The 18,818-nt window shown below is 42.9% G+C and overlaps 2 protein-coding genes across 12 annotated transcripts in view; one reads left to right on the top strand and one right to left on the bottom strand.

Annotated features, from left to right (window-relative positions):
• LOC121822864 (uncharacterized) overlaps positions 1-18,818 on the top strand; it is a 62,948-nt gene that overhangs the window by 16,022 nt on the left and 28,108 nt on the right. For 3 of the 8 annotated variants that reach the window (XM_076552014.1, XM_076552013.1, XM_076552011.1), the window contains exon 3: positions 11,621-11,691. In XM_076552014.1, coding sequence (XP_076408129.1) covers positions 11,621-11,691 — 71 coding nt within the window. Of the gene's footprint in view, positions 1-5,684; positions 6,831-11,620; positions 11,692-18,818 lie in introns of those variants that run through there. The other 5 variants (XR_013044779.1, XM_076552015.1, XR_006064164.2 and 2 more) reach the window with 4 other exon arrangements.
• Arb2a (ARB2 cotranscriptional regulator A) overlaps positions 2,633-18,818 on the bottom strand; it is a 448,678-nt gene continuing 432,492 nt past the window's right edge. For all 4 annotated transcript variants that reach the window (XM_076552005.1, XM_076552009.1, XM_076552007.1 and 1 more), the window contains one exon: positions 2,633-5,433. In XM_076552005.1, coding sequence (XP_076408120.1) covers positions 5,291-5,433 — 143 coding nt within the window. In that variant the 3' untranslated portion in view covers positions 2,633-5,290. The remainder of the gene's footprint in view (positions 5,434-18,818) is intronic.

The raw sequence follows: 18,818 nt of genomic DNA, 5'->3' as shown, positions 1-18,818 counted from the left end.
CACATATTATATATGTTGTCTGTAGATTTCAGTTGAAATGAACAGGAATGGACATAAGTACTACATACAATGCTATGTATAAGTGAGACATATATATGTATATATGCACATAACTTTTTTCTATTTGGTCTTAAAAAAACCTGAGGTATTTTAAGAAAGGAAATGAACTTCATATTCAATGGTAATTAATTTGGACTTCATTTTGGCAAATCATAATTTGACCAATACTTTTTTCTCATAGTATGAAGAATTTTAATTTTAGTGCAGCAAAAATGCTATTCTTCTTAAACCACTTTGAAGCAATGTTTGTGAGTCTACAATCACATCTACATGTTAATCTCTGGTTTTGCCTTCAAACAGAATTCTGTTACAAAGAACTTGGAAAGATTTTGAATCTATTCAGGAGAGGAAAACTCTTTAATTTTCTGAGGAGTAAAAACTCCCCAAGAAACTTCATATAGCTTCTTAGATTTTGCTTCGCATACGTGATAAAACATTGATTGTTGCAGTCTGGTGACCCATGAAATTTGGGGGTTAGTTTTCTCTTCAGACCAGAGCATATAATTATGCAAATAAAGAGCTGTCACTGATCTAGTGAAATACTCACAAACACATGCACTCTGAAATTGGACAGAAAAGTGAAAATGGTTTGTGATGTGACGGTGCCGTGGTTTGCTTTCCTGCCAACTTTCCATCTGAGTTCATTATTCAAATTGTAAACTTTAAGGGAGACATATCGTTCTTGGGGTGTTGGCTGTTTTTCACTTCAGATTCTTTGTTTTGGTCACAGAGTAAGTTCAATATCATTTTCCCTATGACAATTTTGCACGTCACCCAATGTAACAGCTATGGAAGGAAAAGCTGAATGATGATCTGGACAGACAGGTGCATGACCTTCATACATTTCTTCCTAGAAACATGTTTCATAGCTATTTTAAAAAAGTTCAATTCCAATGATACAAAGAGTATAGTGAAAGGTTTTCCACAAACTTCAAGGCAAGGGTCCAAGAAAAGTTGCCTGAAAAGATATCATGGATTAAGTCAAATGTTCATCTTCTAAGTTTTACATCCACAGGGAAATACTGGCCACTCAATGATGTCCAGTTATTGACCAAATCTTCAGGACAGCTTTCTCTAAATGGCAAATGGTAAGCTTTTGTGCTTCATTTTCCATTATTATTCCTATAAAATCTTTACACCGAGAATTAATAAGAATTCTTCATTCTACCAGTCACATTAGCCTTGAGATCTCCCAGTCCCAAAGTTACCATCACACAGGCTGTTGCATAGTTTTAGATGTCATGGAGGGTCCCACTGATGAAATCTGAGAAGTCTCATGTCAAACCACTGACTGCTAAAGACATCACTTCATGAAAGCAGTGGTGTGAAACTTTAAAAACATTGATCCAAAGGAATCAATTAAATCAACATCCATCCCTTCTAAGGGTGAGGTTTAAAAATTATCTTTGCTGTTTAAAAATGCAGACTTCCAGATAAATGCTGGGATGCTTCAATAACTGTTTCTATTCGTGGACCTCTCTTAATGCATCTTGTGCCACCCTTCCAGCATCCTCTAGTAGGTGTACATTTTCCGAGTACAGTGCACAGCAGCTACAATGGCTTAAATCTAAAACCACCGCACAAAGCCAATGCTTTAGGTGGGGTAGCTTTAAGCTCTGTGAAGTGTTGATTAAAATCCCTTTCCCAGATTCAAACTGATCACTTTTTGAGATTAATAGAATATTAGATAAAGAGATGAACAATTCAAGAGACTACTGCTCAGACATTCTATACAGGGAAGGAAGGAAAGTATAACATTTTTTGAAAGGGTTATGTTAGAGTCTTTTATATTATGCCAGAGGGTATATAAGTATCACAATTATACCCCCTCTGCCACCCATATTTCAAGTATATGAATGCCTCGTGTTTAATTTTTAGCCTCTCCCCACAAGACATGAGAAAATTTTCCAAAAAATTTAGACTGTGAAATTTTATACTGTGAAAGTTACTTAATAGTAATTTTTCTTAAGTGAATTTGGAGTACTGCTTTCAACAGGAGCCTATCAGTTAACAGTCTAAACAATGATTATACCATACATGTTTGGACTGGAACTCTGCAATACAGAGAAACATGAAAAAAATCTAGTTGTAAATTAGCAGTGCTAATTTAGTTAACACACTCTGTCACCCAAACCCCCTCACAGGAGAGAAAGGTTTCAGAAGGAATAACTGTAACAGAAATGTGCACAACTCAGTTATGGACCGAGCACACGTCATCAAGGTCTGACCATCAGCAGTTTGGGAGCAACTGAATCTTACCAGGCTCCCTTTGAAAAACATATTTACTGTATATCAATGGCTATTTTATAAATCATTCCGTAGACAAGTTGTTCTAATTTCCTTATATATTAAAAACATTTGACTAAAATGTTATCTTTACGATATATGTGAGCCAAGTAGAGACTCAGCTAAGTTAGACATTGCTCACAGCAACAGCAACAGTAAGAATCATAGCTATGAGCTTAATATTCATGCATATGGTCCAATCACTTTCTTTAGGTCTCAGCTTTGAAAGCCCCTGTGCAGGTGATGAAAAAAGAACTTCTGAGGAGGAATTAACACACACAGTTGCTTGTGGGAAAAACCTTTTTTATTTTAAAATGTTAACAGAAAAGAGATTATAGGAAACTCCTATGCTTTATTTATTTATTTTTGACATATAAACAGAAATGCATTCCAGGAAGCACAAGGTAGAAATTTGAGAAAAGAACATTATTACAAGTAGATGGTCTTTCAAATATCCAGCATGACTTTCAAGGACTGCATGTTAGGTCCCTTTAGAAAGCTCCAAAGCAGCTGCCCGGCACCGAAGCTTCAGCAGGACTATTCTGAATCTCCAATTTATGTCTTTCTCAATCTATTTACTCTAAGAACTAAGTATATAGTTAAAGAAGAAAAAAAAAAAAAGCCCACAGCCTACCTTTATACCACCCCATGCCCAGAATCTTTTTAAGGAGATAACAGGGAGAAGACCAGAGAAGAAATATTAACACTGGCCACCCCTCTGCAGGTGGGGTACTGTCAACTGCTTGTTGTTAGCCCAAGAAAACCGAGGTGAACAGTATCATTACACATACACCAACAGCATCCCAATCAACAGGTTACGAAATCCTATGCTATAAGGAGTCACTTATCTCTGGAGTGCTTGCCTGGCTCCCTGTGGGTTGCTACAATGCAGATCCACAAGCAGTAACAGACATTTACAAAATATAACTCTGTAAATAGCTCTCTACCAGACAGATAACAAGGTTACAATTCAGTGATTATAAAATAGTCATCATAAGAAATCAATGACACTCTCTGTACAAGTGAGGGATCTGGAGGGAAGGACCAGGAGTCCTTTGGTTCATAAGCTGAGCACATTTACTTTGCTTTAATTCAGCTGCAGAACCTTCACAAATTTATTCCTGTATAAGTGCTGGCTTTTGTCTTAATGTCACAAAATTAGTGAATATTTTTATATACTAAAACACCAGACAATTTATAACATTCAATCCACACCAATTTTCCAAACCTAGCCATTGGGAAGCTATCTTTTTTTTTTTTTGAGCTCACCAATCCTTCTAAAATTAGAAATGTCAAGGGCGACAATGACAGAGCAATGTGCTTGACATTGTTGGATTAACACATTTTAAACCACCCAGGAGCTGGGGGTAAAATGCCATTTTGATTTTCCTCTTAAGTTGTTTCTGCTCAAGTAATATCAGAAGATGACCAGACATGGCCACAGCCACGTTACTTCACCGGCACTCAGAACACAGAACTATTGAACGCATGTAGATGCTAAGGAACAGGAGATATTACCAGTTTTAAAACTTGCTGAAATCAGTTCATAATATTAAAGAAATTCTCCATAAGCTTGCTGAGTCCAGGTTTTCTTCTGAGGCATTAGACAGTACCTCGGTTTCATTTTGGATATACTTTTCCATGTTCTCAAACGAGGCAGGCACATTACTTGTTGAATTTACTTAAGAAAGGATTGGAAGTATTAAATTTACAATCTCACCCACTGGATATAATCTTCACTAATTAAATTCTTCAAGTAATTAATGTTTAATGTTTTAATTTAAAAGCCAGTAAAATGTCAACCTATTTTATCTTCTGTATTTCACCGTGCTGGCCAGATCCCAGTTGGGTTAAAGGACCTAACTGTTGGATTATATGGCAAAACCCTATCAGAAGAAGTGGAACACTAAAAATTTTGGACCTAAAAGAGAAAATCATTCTCGTTTCCTATTGTAGATGAAAACTGAAACATTTTAACTTTACATAGCCTTTCAGAAGGACAAGGGTATGCAGTTTCATTTTCTTGATGACAGTAAAAAATAAATGGTGTAACCACAAGGGTTTACTACAAGAAAGGTCCAAGCACACTCAGCACGGATTAGTAACTACCACCAAAACTCCACATGGGAGTAGAGAGAGCAAGCCTTGAGTGTGTCACCTAAATGCCTCTCCCCATGTTACATATTAACAGTAGGGTCAGTTTTCATAAGTTAGAAATTTCACTGAAAATGGGGCCTTATACCTGCATCTAAAATACCTGCTTACGTTTTCATTCGAACGCTCTCTCCTCAAGTCAGAGACATAAAGACTCTGGTTCAACTAAGCAGGAATGTCCGGAGAAAAGGACTCGGATTCAGTACTTTATGAATTTTTATTCAAAGTTTTTCTTTCAGTCTTGAAATGGAAATCAGTCATTACAAGAGAGAACAATTTGTACTCCCCCAAATTCATCATGGTATTCATGTTCTCAATTTAAAGTTGGCATTTCTAGGACCCCGGTGTGTGGCCTTCTAAAAAGAGAGGAGCTCATCAGATGACCCGAGGGAAAAACCTGGTTAAAAGGAAAGTTTGAAGTCTAGAATAAAAGCTTGCTAGGTTTAAGGGGGAGTAAAAACGGGCCCGGTTGAGGCTGGGCAGTAGCGGCCGCCCTGCAGCGGGCGGTAGGACCGCGCAGACGCCGCTGGGCTGCAGCGCCCGCGGCTCCCCGGGGCGGTTCGAAGCCGGGCTCGGCGCACCCAGCCGCGCTCGGCCGCCTGCAGACCCCTGCGCCAAGCCGGGCTCAGCCCGCAGGAGACGGGCCGCGAGTCCATATTGCTTTGACAGTTGCACTCATCTAGAAATAATGCAAAACGCTATTTAGACGAACGTATCGAGACCCTGTGCTGGAGGAAGAAAGCAATCTAATGGGGGCCGGGAGGCTGCGGGCGCTCGGGCGGCGGCGAGCTCACAGCTCCTCGTGCTTGATCCGGTGCGAGCGCCGCGTCAGGGCGGGCTTCTGCGAGCTGCTCTTGGCCTCCGACGCTTCCGCGAAGAACTTGAAGATGGACGGGAAGCTCTTCCAGGAAGTGAGCTCGTGGCGGTCGGTGCCTGCGGAGACACACACGGGATTACAAGGTGTGGCGGGTGTGCGGCCACCCGCAGGCGGCGAGGAGCCCCGCCCTCCCGGAGAGCGCGGCCACCGGCGAGCCCGCCGGCCGGGGCAGCGCAGGGACCGGGTTCCGCCGGTCCCCCGCCCCGGGCCAGGACCCGCCCGCGGGGCCCCGAGGAGCCGCCGGGAGCGCCCGGGGCCTCCCGCCCTCCGGGCCAATCCAGTAGCTCAGCGGGAAGGGCCACTCCCTCTCCCGCCTGGAAACCACCCACTTCCCCAGGCCTGGGATTGGTTTCCCCAGCGTGCGGGATCCCGAGTCTACCACACCCACCCCACAGCGCCTCGGTGGCCCGGCTCCCAGGCAGAGAGCGGGGAATAATTCCTTTTCTGGGCTCTCCCAGTCTCTGATGTTGGACACGACTGCTCCAGCGAGGTCACGGGGACCAAATCACTGGAGATATTTAATGAAAGGCCAGATTCAAAAGGAGACTAGGAGCCTTGAAAGTATTCTAGGCGGGCCACATGCTTTACAGATTTTAGGAGGATGGATCTAGAAAAGCCAGACAAAAAGTGTTTCAAAGAGGAACCACTGAAAGCATTTAGGCCCCCTATTCAGTCGGGGTATTCAGAGAAGCGGTAGATTTTCAATTTACCAGGTTATTTTACCACAGCTTCTGACTGGGGCTTAGGTTGAATATTATACACTATTTTCCAAATCAAATGGAACCTACAGTTTGATAAAGGCGATAAGTAACATGTAGGCATGGGAAGACACGAATAACCCGGGCTTAAAAAATCTATTTGTGATAGCATGTATAATTTAACCAATAACTTCATAATCAATTTTTAATTAAAAATAAAATTACAAATATCCCCCCCATAGAAATTATGAGTGGTTAGCTTTGAAACAGAATCTTGTCCTCAATCACTTAATTATGCAGATACTGCTTGGAAGTCTCCGAATTCAGGGCCTCTGATACTTTAACATTGTTAATGATAATTCTTTAGTCTGTAATAGTAGGTCATTGCTATGGTTACTCTACAATGGTGCAAGACTTTGCCTTCCCCCTTCAGCTATTCGCTGAGACCTGGTAACCACATTTGTTGCCTAGCAACAGCTTTGTGACAGTATCACAATCTGGGAGTTATAACAATAAAGATGCTATGGCTGCACTCCGTTGGCCAGAGAGCAGAAAGCTACAGTGTGTGCATGCGACTTAGCTGTGGGAGCTGCTCCTGCCCAAGAACTCATCTCTTCACAGGTGCCTTCCCAAGGAGGGCCTCACCCCCCTCTTCTCTGGCCTTGTGAACCTGTGCTTGGAATTAAGAACCAATATTGAAGTCATACTCTGGAGACATATTCTCCAACGCCACTGTGTTCAGACTGAAAAATGAGGTCATTTCTCTATTTGCTTACGCATTTCTGGCAAAATTCAATTTATTCAGTGGGAGGGATTGATGAGTATAGGTTTTACTGGTAAATCCTGAAGGGCCTGGATGAATTCTGATAATTGTTAATGGAATTCTTAGGGGGAAAAGTCTGACTACATCAGTATGTGTGTAAAATTACCAGGTTTTTAAAACACATGGAACATGCTGATATCATTTTTTTTTTACTAAGTTAAATTATGTCCATCAAGGATTCCTTTGGATTTGGAGGTAGTTACAGTCTGAAAATACAAGCAAATATCTAGATACCTTCAAACACATCTGTTTCAAATAAATGCCATGAGTATTTCCAGAAGGAGGCTCTGCCTCTGGGTAGGTTTATGAAAAGTTTGTCTTTTTCTGTAGACAATCCACTCTCAGTTCAGTAATAACTATTAAATTGCAGGCATGATGACAGAGTATTTAATCTGTATTTCTTCCTTTTGAATGTCCATCCTCAGATGCATGGCTACAACTATTTTCAAACACATTAAGCCTTTCCTCAAGTGTTAACTGTTTCCTTCTCACTTCCTAACTTTCTATTACCACTGGGCATTCCTCCTTAGTGATCAGCTACACCAACCAGTGTTGCCCAGGTAAGGATCCATTTGTAACTTTCCCAGGGAGCTCCTCTTACAATTCTTCCTTCTCCTTGAAAACCAATCCAATCTATGACTCTGGAGGGACTTGGGAGTCAATGGTCTCAAGCAATTTGTTAAGTAACTTTAACCCCCCTTTTCCCTAGTGACAATCTTTCTGAAGGATGAACAGATGTCCTTGAGGATAAACTCACTAAAGAATCTTCTTGGTTTCTGCTCATGACACCTCTTGGCTAACATAGTCCAGGCCTGTGGAGACCAGTGTAGGAAGGAGAGCTGAGTGCCTGTGTTACTCCAGCGTTTACTCTTGCAAGTAGACGGAGGAATGAGCAGATGTTCTGCTTTCATCAGGAGGGAGGATTACTAGGAAGTCAAGCAGGCTGACAACCGAGTCACCTACTTTGGTAACTGAGTTAGGGCACAGAAGGTGGAATTCTTTCTGAAGAACTGGCACATGCATATTTTGCATCTTTATAAACTCCTTTTTGTTTTTTCGAGACAGGGTTTCTCTGTGTAGTTTTGGTACCTTTCCTGGATCTCGCTCTGTAGACCAGGCTGGCCTCGAACTCACAGAGATCTGCTTGCCTCTGCCTCCCGAGTGCTGGGATTAAAGGTGTGCACCACCATCGCCCAAGAGATGGCTCAGCCGTTAAAGGCTAGGCTCACAACCAAAAATCTCCTTCTTGAGCTGGTGAGACAGGGGCTTTCCACTGAGCCCAGCAACCTGGGTTCAACTCCCAGGACCCACGTGGTAGAAAGAAACAACCCAGAATGTTGTCTTCTAACCTCTATGTGTGTTATGGCGCACGCGCGCATGCATGCATGCATGCATATATATATACACACACACACATACACACACAAGTGTAATATAAAAATTATAAAAAATTCACAGACTAATCCTTAGAAGAAGAGATATAGGCAATTAACAGCTGCTGAAATAGAGAGGATCTGGCTTTCCCAGGGACAAGCCTCAAGCCTCCTGGGGAGTGCTCCCCCTCGCCATCAGCAACACTAAATGGAACACACACACACACACACACACACACACACGCACACACACACACACACACACACACACACTAGAGAAGAGGTTACTAATTTGAGGAGAGGATAACATGGACGGAGTTGGGACTAGAAGAAGGATGGGTGGAAATGTTGTGAATAAAGTACTCATGTATGAAATTCTCAAAAAGTTTTTTAATTAAAAATTTCTAGAGCCAGGCGGTGATGGCACACACCTTTAATCCCAGCACTCGGGAGGCAGAGGCAGGCAGATCTCTGTGAGTTCGAGGCCAGCCTGGTCTACAGAGCGAGATCCAGCACAGGCACCAAAGCTACAGGGAAACCCCGTCTTGAAAAAAAATTTTTTTTTTTGAGACAGGGTCTTTCATTGGCCTTGGAACTTAGCAAGTAGAATAGGCTGGCAGATCTGCCTGTCTCACCCTGCCTTTCCAATGCTGGGATTACAAGCACATACCATCACACTCGAATTTCTTTTTACGTGAGTTCTGGGGATTAAACTCATGTCCTGTGGTTGAAAGGCAAACATTTTACTAATGCAGTCACCCCTCTGTTACTGGAAGTAAACTTTTAACATTTAAAAAGTAGCATTTGGAAGATGCATGCCAGTTTTGGTTCACATGCACACTTTCAAGTATATGTTTGGATATCATTTAAAACAGTTGGGTGGGGCTGGAGAGGTGGATCAGTGGTGAAAATCACACGCCACTCTTGCAGAGGACGCAGGTTCATTTTCCAGCACCCACATGGTGGATAACCATCTGTAACTGCAGGTGTAGACTATACAATACCCTACTCTGACCGAGTGGGCCCTGCAGTGCACAGACGTAAGTGCAGGCCAAGCAACCACGCACACAAATGTAATTAAAATAAACGTTAAATCATTTCAGGGACAGAGTTCCATTGAAAATATTGACAAATTAATATGAGAATCTGCACACAATAGTGCTCAAAGAACAGCGACTTAAAGGATTTATTTTTAAATTATGACTATTGTGTGTGTTTTTGTGTGTATGCACATGTGAGTGCATGCTTTTGAAGTCCAGAGGTGTCAGGTCCCTGGAGCTAGAGTTACAGTTGTGAGCTGCCTGTTCTGGCCAGCTTTATGTCAACTTGACACAAGGTAGAGTCATCTTAGAGGAGGGAACCTCAATTAAGAAAATGCCTCCATAAGATTGGGCTGCAAGCCTGTGGAGGATTTCTTAATTAGTGGTTGATGTGGGAGGGCCCAGCCCATTGTGGGTTGGTGGTCCTAGGTTCTATAAGAAAGCAGACTGAGCAAACCATGGGAAGCAAGCCAGTCAGCAGCTCCCCTCCATGGCCTCCAGGTTCCTGTCCTGATTCTTTCAGGGATGAACAGTGCTGTGGAGGCAGAAGGCAAACAAACCCCTTCAGCACAGCACTGATAACCCTCGCTAAGAATCCACATGGTGTGGCCCTGGGAGATGGAAGTTCGTTCCTCTGGAGGAGCATTTGTTTGTTTTAACCTCTGTGCCATCTTTCCAGCTCCGTAAACAAAGTGTCACTGAGGATGAAATGCTCACGAAGCAGGAAGAGAGGGCAACACTGTTTTATTTTCTGCCTCTCTCTGTCACTCTTTCCCACGGTAACCAACCCACGTGCTCCTTACAAGTCAGTTGTGATGTTTAGTGTTAACTGTCCACTTGATATAGTCTAGACTCACCAGAGACCTGGCCTCTGGATGTGCTTTGGGGATTGTCTTAATTGCATGAATCTAGGTGGGAAGATCCACCCCTCTGGGTGGCACTATTCCTGGCTGGGGTCTTGGGTTTGCAAGTGGAAGGGGAGCTGAGTAGCCTGTAGTTAGTGCTTTGTGGATGCCAAGTAAACAGTTGCTTCAAGTTCCCAGTCTCCTGACTCCCCCCCCCCCCAATGGACTGTACCCTTGATTTATGAGCCAAAATACCATTTTTTCTTTGTTAAGTTGCATTTATTAGGGCATTTTACTACAGCAGCAGGAAAGGAAACTAAGACACCAGCCTTATCTATGTTCTTGTTCATTTGATCTTACTGTGTAGCATTTTTCTCTGTAGAGGGGGTGTGCACAGGGGCAAAAATATATATAAATACTTATTTAGCTAAAAAATACTTGATATCTTGGTAGATGTACACTATTTTGAAGTTGAAACCCATTTTTTTCTTGCAGGTTTTTTTCCCCCCTGAGACAGGGTTTCTCTGTGTAGTTTTGCACCTTTCCTGGAACTCACTCTTGTAGCCCAGGCTAGCCTCGAACTCACAGAGATCCTCCTGCCTCTGCCTCCCGAGTGCTGGGATTAGAGGCGTGCGCCACCACTGCCCAACTTCTTGCAGGTGTTTTAAAAAGTCAAATATAGGGGCTGGGGAGAGGGCTTTGTCTTTAAGAGCTTTCTCAGGGGCCTGAGTTCAGTTCCCAGTGCCCACACCAGGCAGCTCACAACCACCTGCAACTCTAACTCCAGGGGACCCAATGCCTCTGGCCTTTATGGGTAACTGAACTCAACTGCACTTATATTCCCATACATATAATTAAAATAATACAAACATATCTTTAAAAAGTTCAGTATAAATGAGTTCTGTATGTCTTTTGGTGCTGGGATTGTCCTCAGGGCTTTTGAATGCTGAGTATGCACTCTGATACTGGGCTATACCCCAAACCCAGTAAAAGGAGTGTCTTAACATGAAAACCTGTACAATTTACACCATCAACAAATTCTATAATAGAGGGAAAGTCTCCAAAAGCACTCAAACAAGTGATGTTTTACACGCACGCACGCACGCACGCACGCACGCACGCACGCACGCACGCACGCACATGCACACAAAAGTATGTGTGACTTGCCAGATAGGAGGTTCACTGGTAAATTACATGCGATGAACAGAGAGCAGAGACCAAAGAACATTAGAACTGTGGAGAAACAGTACCAAAAAATACAATTCAAAAGAATCTCTTTGTCTGAGTCACTGTTTTAATCATTACTAGTTACTTTATCTTACATGTCCCAAGACCAAAAGGTTGTGGAATAATTTCAACATTCCATGTATAGTTTACACGTCGGGCTGTGGTGAGAATAGGGAATATCACTGTTCACAAAGTCAACTCTGAATGTAACAGAGTTTTCTTATGTCTTTATTTCAGAAAGAACTCTCTCGCATGTACTCCTGCTTTGTCTCTGTTCTTCCCCCCAAGAATGTTTTTTAAAGCAAAAGGTAATGCATAAACATTGTAAGTTATTATAACAAAGGAGAGAAGAAAATATGAGTGTATGAGATACATTAACAGGGTACCATGTCTATGATACTTTAAAAATGACAAGGTTTGTTTTTAAAAATTGATCTTTAACAAGAGAAAAAGGTATGCACAATCAGGAAGCAATAGAGACCCTGTCAATACAGCTATGTTGATAATAACAGGTAAGGGAATTCTTGAGACAATCTCATATATATAAATCAAGAGTCTGTAATATGTATTAGTGAGCCCCAGTGGGATTAACTAATGAAATTATGGGTTCACCAACAGTTATTTTTAGAATGTTATAAAGAATCAGGAAAAACTCAAGAGCACTGAGAAACAATGTGCCACCTAAAAAGAAAGCATGACCACTAAATTTTGTCTTAAAATGAATGCCAGAGTTTCTAAAAAGAATATAATTAAAAATACAAGCTTATATCTGAACAGAGAATGGATGCTGAGGAAGCCTTGTGGTTCCAAGTGGCTTGAAGTGGGAATCTGCCACAGGGAGGTGTTCCACACAAGGGCATTGATCAGGACTGTGTGACAGAAATGCCAACTGCCGCTCAGTGAGCATGCTGCAGCGAAAGACAGGCACTTCTCTTTCCACTGCTGACACGTTTGCAAGTCCACTGGCTTTCTGCTGAGACCCTAAACGTGAGATATCAGGCCTGACCTAAGAGAAGAGATGTGGACAAAAACACGGGGGGCAGAAACCCCAGACACCTGCAGCTTCTGGGGAGGCCCGTCCTGTGTTTGCTTAGCAACTTTCTGCCAAATGCCTCTTAGCTCTGGTGGGACATGAGAAGGCAAGGAGATCCAAGGAGACAACTCTGGGAAGTAAACTTATTCTTGATGTGAGTAGCGTCTTCAGTAGTGACAGGTCTCTCACACTGAACCCCAGGGCAAACTGTCCTAATCAGCCTCCACAAAATCATTAATGATAGATGCATTTTTATTACTTTATCTATTGATTCTAGATAGCTGGTATAGAGATGCTTTCTTCCTCCCTCCCTCCCTCCCTCCCTCCCTCCCTCCCTCCCTCTTTCTTTCTTTCTTTCTTTCTTTCTTTCTTTCTTTCTTTCTTTCTTTCTTTCTTTCTTTCTTTCTTTCTTTCTTTCTTTCTTTCTTTCTTTCTACCTTTCTTCCTTCTTTCCTTCCTTCCTCCCTCCCTCCTTCCCTCCCTCCCTCTTTTCCTTCTTTCATTCTTTCTATCTCTTTCCTTTTTCAATTTTGAGATGGTATCTTACTGTGTAGGTTCTGGCTCTTTTGGAAGACCAGGCCAGCCTCAAACTCACAGATATCCACAGACACACCTTGCCTCCCAAGAGCTTGGATTAAAGTGTAGGCCACTAGGCCTGGCCTGCCTTCTTTGGTTTTAATGCCTGTTTCCTCACATGTTACTTAAGACTTGGCCTCTAAAGATACACCAAAACATTGACGTTTAAGAGTGGGCAAAAAGGGACTTGGATGAATGGCTCAGCAGTTGAGAGCACTGGCTGCTCTTCCGAGGATCCCACATGGCAGCTGGCAACCATGTGTAACTCCAGTCCCAGGGATTTGGTGCCCTCTTCTGGTCTTGGTTGGCACTGCACACAGATGGAGTACACACATACACAGGCAAACACACCTAGGCACCATGGGTGAAAAGTTCTCTTTCCATTGCCACCTTCTTTTTTTTAGATGATTTAAATATTACTTAAACATCAATTTTATTGAATATGTGTGATATCTATAATACACACAGAGTAAAATGGTCACTCCAGCAGAACAAATAACATGTCACTTCACACAATTATTTTCTTTCATGATAAGAACAGCTAAAAATGTTTTTCTTCCCCAAACCACTGATACAACATTACTGTATCCTGTTCCTGTGGCACAGCAGGCACCTGGGCTTGCACATGCTCTGCACTTACTGCACTGGATTCTCTAGACGACACCAGCTCCTCTCCTCCTCTCCCCACCCCACCCCCATTTTCATCTCTTCAGTCTGTATCTCCCGACGTGTTTTTATGAAACAGTGTCTCTCTATGTAGCCTGGCCTGGAACTCTCTATGTAAATAAGGCTGTCCCCTGCTTCTTGAGTGCTGAGATTAAAGGTGTTTATCACTATACCTGGCTTTTATTTGGCTTTTTAAAGAGTCCACATTTTCTCTATGTCTGTCAACCCCTTAGCACCTGGAGGTCTATCCATAGTGTGACAAATCCCAATTAAAACTCTAATGGTAGTTTCTGTGGAAATAGAAGAAAAAAATCTTAAAATTTATACAGAACCACAAAACCTCACTAGCCAAAGCAACACTGGGAAAGAGAACGATGTAGGAGGGATGGCACCTCACAACTTAAAACCGATTAGGAAGCTCAGTAATAAAACAGTATAAAACAACGAGACAGTGTAGAGAGTCTGCAAACCAAACCGGCTCACTTTGACAAGGCCACTGAGAGGACTTGAGAGGAAAGGAGAATGTTTTCAACAAATGGGGGTGAGATGACTGGCATTCCACAAAAAGTGAGACAGGACTTTTACCATACACAAAAAAATAAAAATGGACGAGAGATCTAAATACATACTTCTCTTTTAGAAACAAAACTAAACCAAACTATACACTGGCTCAGTTGTCTGAACCTTTCCTGGTCCTTAACTTTATAGACCACATGATAGAACAGACATTGTGGGCATGTGATTTCTCCCAGAGTTCCTGACTTTAGTTCATTCACACATGTGTTTACTGTATTCCATGTTCTGTTTCTTGGATCTGGGAGTGTAGTGGCAAGCAGGATATATATGAGCTCTATTCTTGAAGCATGCTTGCTGTGGGATGGTCTGTACGTCAAATTGCTCTGATTGGTCAATATATAAAACACTGATTGGCCAGTGGACAGGCAGGAAGTATAGGTGGGACTAACAGAGAGGAGAATTGAGAGAATCCTGGGAAGTGGAAGGCGGAGGAGGGAGACACTGCCAGCCGCCGCCATGACAAGCAGCATGTGAAGATACAGGTAAGCCATGAGCCACATGGCAAGGTATAGTTTTATGGAATGGATTAATTTAAGATGTAAGAACTAGATAGCTAGAAGCCTGAGCCATTAGGCTAAACAGTTTACATAATATAAGCGTCTGTGTGTTTATTTTATCAGTGGGCTGTTGGACTGCCGGGGTTTGGCGGGATCCGTAGAGAAAACTCTCCAGGCTGCACATGCTTGCTAGTAGGAGACGACAAAAAATGTAAAGTAACCAAGGAAGATAATCCCTCCAGAGTGTGAAAAGCACGATGACAAGATACAACAAAGGGAGTTAAGAGATCAAAGGGGAAGGGTGGTCATCAATTAGAGTTGAGTAGAGAAGGATTTTTAACAGGGATCTGGCTTGTAAGAGAGTGGGATGAAAAACTTGGGGCAGAGTTCTGTAGACAGAGTTTGAGAAGAACAAGAAGAAAAAGGTTATCACGGTTATGGACTCTTTGGGAGTGACAGGAACATGGCGGGTCTGAGGATTAGTAATACCTACAAGATTAGTGAGGCACAGCTCTGGTGCCACCGAGGCCACTCTCCTCTTTTATTGCATGCAGCACGCCACCTGGTGGGTGGCACCAACTATGTTCAAGGCAAGTCCCCTCAGGAGAAGTCCACACTGATAATACTCTCAAGATTTACTGGTACAGAGCAGGCATTCTCTTTCCACAAAGGAGGAAAAAAAGAAAAGCAAGGGAAGACTGAACCTAAGAAGGGTTAAGGTTAAACCCATCACTCCATCTCTGGCATCCAGAGCAAGTGGTATGTTCCCAAAGGTCTGTGCAGGTCTGCTCCTATGGACTGTCCAGTTGTGGCTCACATGGCTTCTGCTCATTACCTGAGGCTTTCTTTTGGCAGATATTCCATGTTTTTGTTCTCTCTAACTTCTTGGGGTCTCCACCGCATCCTAGGCTGTAGCATGAATCTTAAAAAGTTCTAATTATTAAGATCAAACCCAGGGCCAGTTATTGGGGTGAAATGCTGGATGGTCAGAGAACCAGAACAAGCCACAGCTAACATCACCTGGCCAACTTCTCAGCTGGTCTTGTTTTCTCAGACTGAAAGCCTCTGTGTCCTCATATCCGAATGGCTCTCAGCTGAACTGTGCTGCTAGAAGCCTGAAAGCTTAACCAGCCAAATGCTTAACCAGGCCAAATGCTTAACCAGGCCAAATGCTTCTAGTTTCTGGTCTTCACGCCTTATATACCTTTCTGCTTTCTACCACCACTCCCTGGGATTAAAGGCTCGCTTTCTGGGATTAAAGGCGTGTGTCACCATGCTTGGCTGTTTCCAATGTGGCCTTGAACTCACAGAGATCCAGAGGGATTTCTACCTCTGGAGTGCTAGGATTAAAGGTGTGAGTGCCACCATTTTCTAGCCTCTGTATCTAGTGGCTGTTCTGTCTCTGACCCCAGATAAGTTTATTAGGGTACACAATATTTTGGGGAACACAATACCACCACACGAGGCTTCACCTGCTTTGGAACTCTCTGAAGGAGTTCTCATCCTGCCACATACTGTCTTGGCACCGCAGGCTTCTTTTGAAATCTTGGTAAAATCCCCAATGAATTTGTAAGTCTCACATTCTGCATGGCTGTAAGATCCTCATCCTACAGACAAAGTCAGTTTAAGCAGGAAGAGACTCACGGGACCACGGTCTTAGTAGCCTGCAGCTGGCTGAGCATGAGGAAAGGCTTCCAAGGTGGCCTTGTGAGAGCAGGGCACTCTGGAGCTCTCTTAGAACAGTCTTTCAAATGAACTAAAACTCCATAGCTTTGAACTTGTGATGGGTGGGCTCAGGCCAGTTCCTGAGCTGCCTATCAGGACACTTTTCCTATTGTCCCAAAGTAAAGGACTTGGTTTCTTTTTGATGAAACCTTATCTCTTTGCAGCTGGCACACTCTACTCTCCTTGCACACAACTTTGCATGTGCTTCTTTTCTTGGGGAACTATAGGTTTTCTAAGCTTTTATTCTTTGCTTTATGCTTACATTTCTCACTGTACTCTTGGTTACTATACCATACAGCAATAATCACACAACAGTCCAACTGCTAGGCCGCCTCGAAATCCCTCTTCCTTATGAACTGCTTTCATCTTCAAATTCAGCTTCCCACAAAGTTTTAGGACATGGACAAAATGCAGAGAAGTCCTTGAGCACAATGTAACGAACAGCCTCTAGCCCAGTTCCCTGCAGTGTCTTATCCCATCTGAAACTCGTAAGCACAGGCTTAATAGTTCACACCCATCAGCATTCGGGTTTTCTGAGAGCGCACAGAATTACAGCTTACGTGGGCTTAAACATTCTAGAGCTTCTCTAGCCTAGTCTCTAAACTTCCACAAATTCCAGAAACCACTGGCAAAGGCTCCTGAACCATGTGACTGAGTGGTCACAGTAACATCTCCACATCTTTGTCCTTCTTTTCTGAATCTGTCACATTTTTTTTTTATCCCTATGATAAACAACTGAACAAAACAAAAGGAGAAGATTGATTTTGGCCGATGCTTTAAGTTTATCATGACAGGAGGGTGTGTGGGATCACAGCAGCTCACACAATGGCAGCCAAGAAGCTGAGAGATGAGTATTTGCCTAAGTACAGAGTTTTTATGTGAACATAGTTTTTATTTTTCTGCAACACCCATAAGTGCTGTTGCTAGTTGTGTGTGTAGCTTTAGGAGAAACTGGCATGGCTTCCAGAGTCATTATAACCCTTTACCTCTTGCTTCCTGTGTCTCAAGACCCAGTTTCTCTGTTTTTGTTTTAGAACAGAAAGGCTATTTCTTCTGTTTATTCTTTGTTTCTCTAAACTCATACTCAGGCACACAGTTCCTTTGCCTTTCCCCATACATTCTAGAGTAATCTTTGCTGTATCTAGATTATTATACAGAGTTACTCTTGTCAAGGACAGATGCCACCTTTGTCCTTGGCTCTGACCACATGGGCAGTTTATTAAAGGAGGGTGGGCGGCTTGCCTCTTCTGTTACTTCCTCAGTTTCTGGAGGATCTGGAGACTAAAGTTAGCACCACACAGGTGCTCAATCACTTCAATGTAATTGAGTCTCAATAAAAATTCTAGATACCAGGGCTGGAGAGACGGCTCAGCAGTTAAGAGCACTGGCTGCTCTTGTAGAGACCTGGGTTCCATTCCCAGTCCTCACAGCCCTTTGGAACTCGAGTACTAGATCAGATGTCCCTTTCTGGCCTCTCCAGGCACTGCAGATATGTATACAGTGTGCATACATGCCAGCAAACACCCATACACATAGAAATAAATAAATGAAAAAAATTAAGAAGTTTGGATACTAAAGTTTGGTGAGAGTTTTTGATTTGGAATATTCCATGTGTATTCTCACATTTTTTTTTTTTTGAAAATACAACAGTGCTGTCCTTGATTCCACTGGGAAATGATAACTGGAAGCCAAGCTTGGTGCTGCCCTGGATGGACTCTGCTATGAGGGCTGCTTTATTAGCTGCATTTCTGCTGTGACATGTTTGGCTGTAGCTGTTGACAGTTTTCAGGGAGGTCTGTGAATCTGTCAGTTTTCCACTCTAGTAGAACAGTCAAATGGGAAGGTGGTCTTGGGGATCCAGAATTTCACGTGTACAAAAACCAAAACCAGAAACCAAACAAAACACCTGCTAAGTCTGATATGGTGGTGTAGCCACAACCTAGTCAACCACTCAGAAGGCTGAGGCAGTACTGGCAGGCCAGGCACTCAGGGTCAGTCTCTCAGGGAGGGCAGAGGAAGAGAACAAGAGCTGCCCCAGGCCTCATGACCTGAGTTTGATGCTCGGAACCCACTCATGGATGGAGGGAGCTGAAAGCTGTCCTCTGGCCTCCATATGTCCACTGTGGTTCCTGTGTCAATCAATCAATCAAAAATAACTAGGGAGGAAGGAAGAGTAGGCAGAGGTGTGACAGCTGATGCCCATCATACTAGCACTTGGGAAACAGAGGCAAGAAGGTGGGCATTCAAGGTCATTGAGATCAGCCTAGAAAGAAAATGAAAAAAAGAATAGGAAGAAAGGGAAACTGTGCCAGCTTTCACATTCTAATCTAAGAACAACAATCACTTTGCTAGTTGGGTGATT

Source organism: Peromyscus maniculatus, chromosome 15 (assembly GCF_049852395.1).
Source record: "Peromyscus maniculatus bairdii isolate BWxNUB_F1_BW_parent chromosome 15, HU_Pman_BW_mat_3.1, whole genome shotgun sequence".
NCBI lineage: Eukaryota > Metazoa > Chordata > Mammalia > Rodentia > Cricetidae > Peromyscus > Peromyscus maniculatus.
The sequence above is the reverse complement of the archived record's forward strand: the minus strand, read 5'-3'. Positions and strand labels throughout refer to the sequence as shown.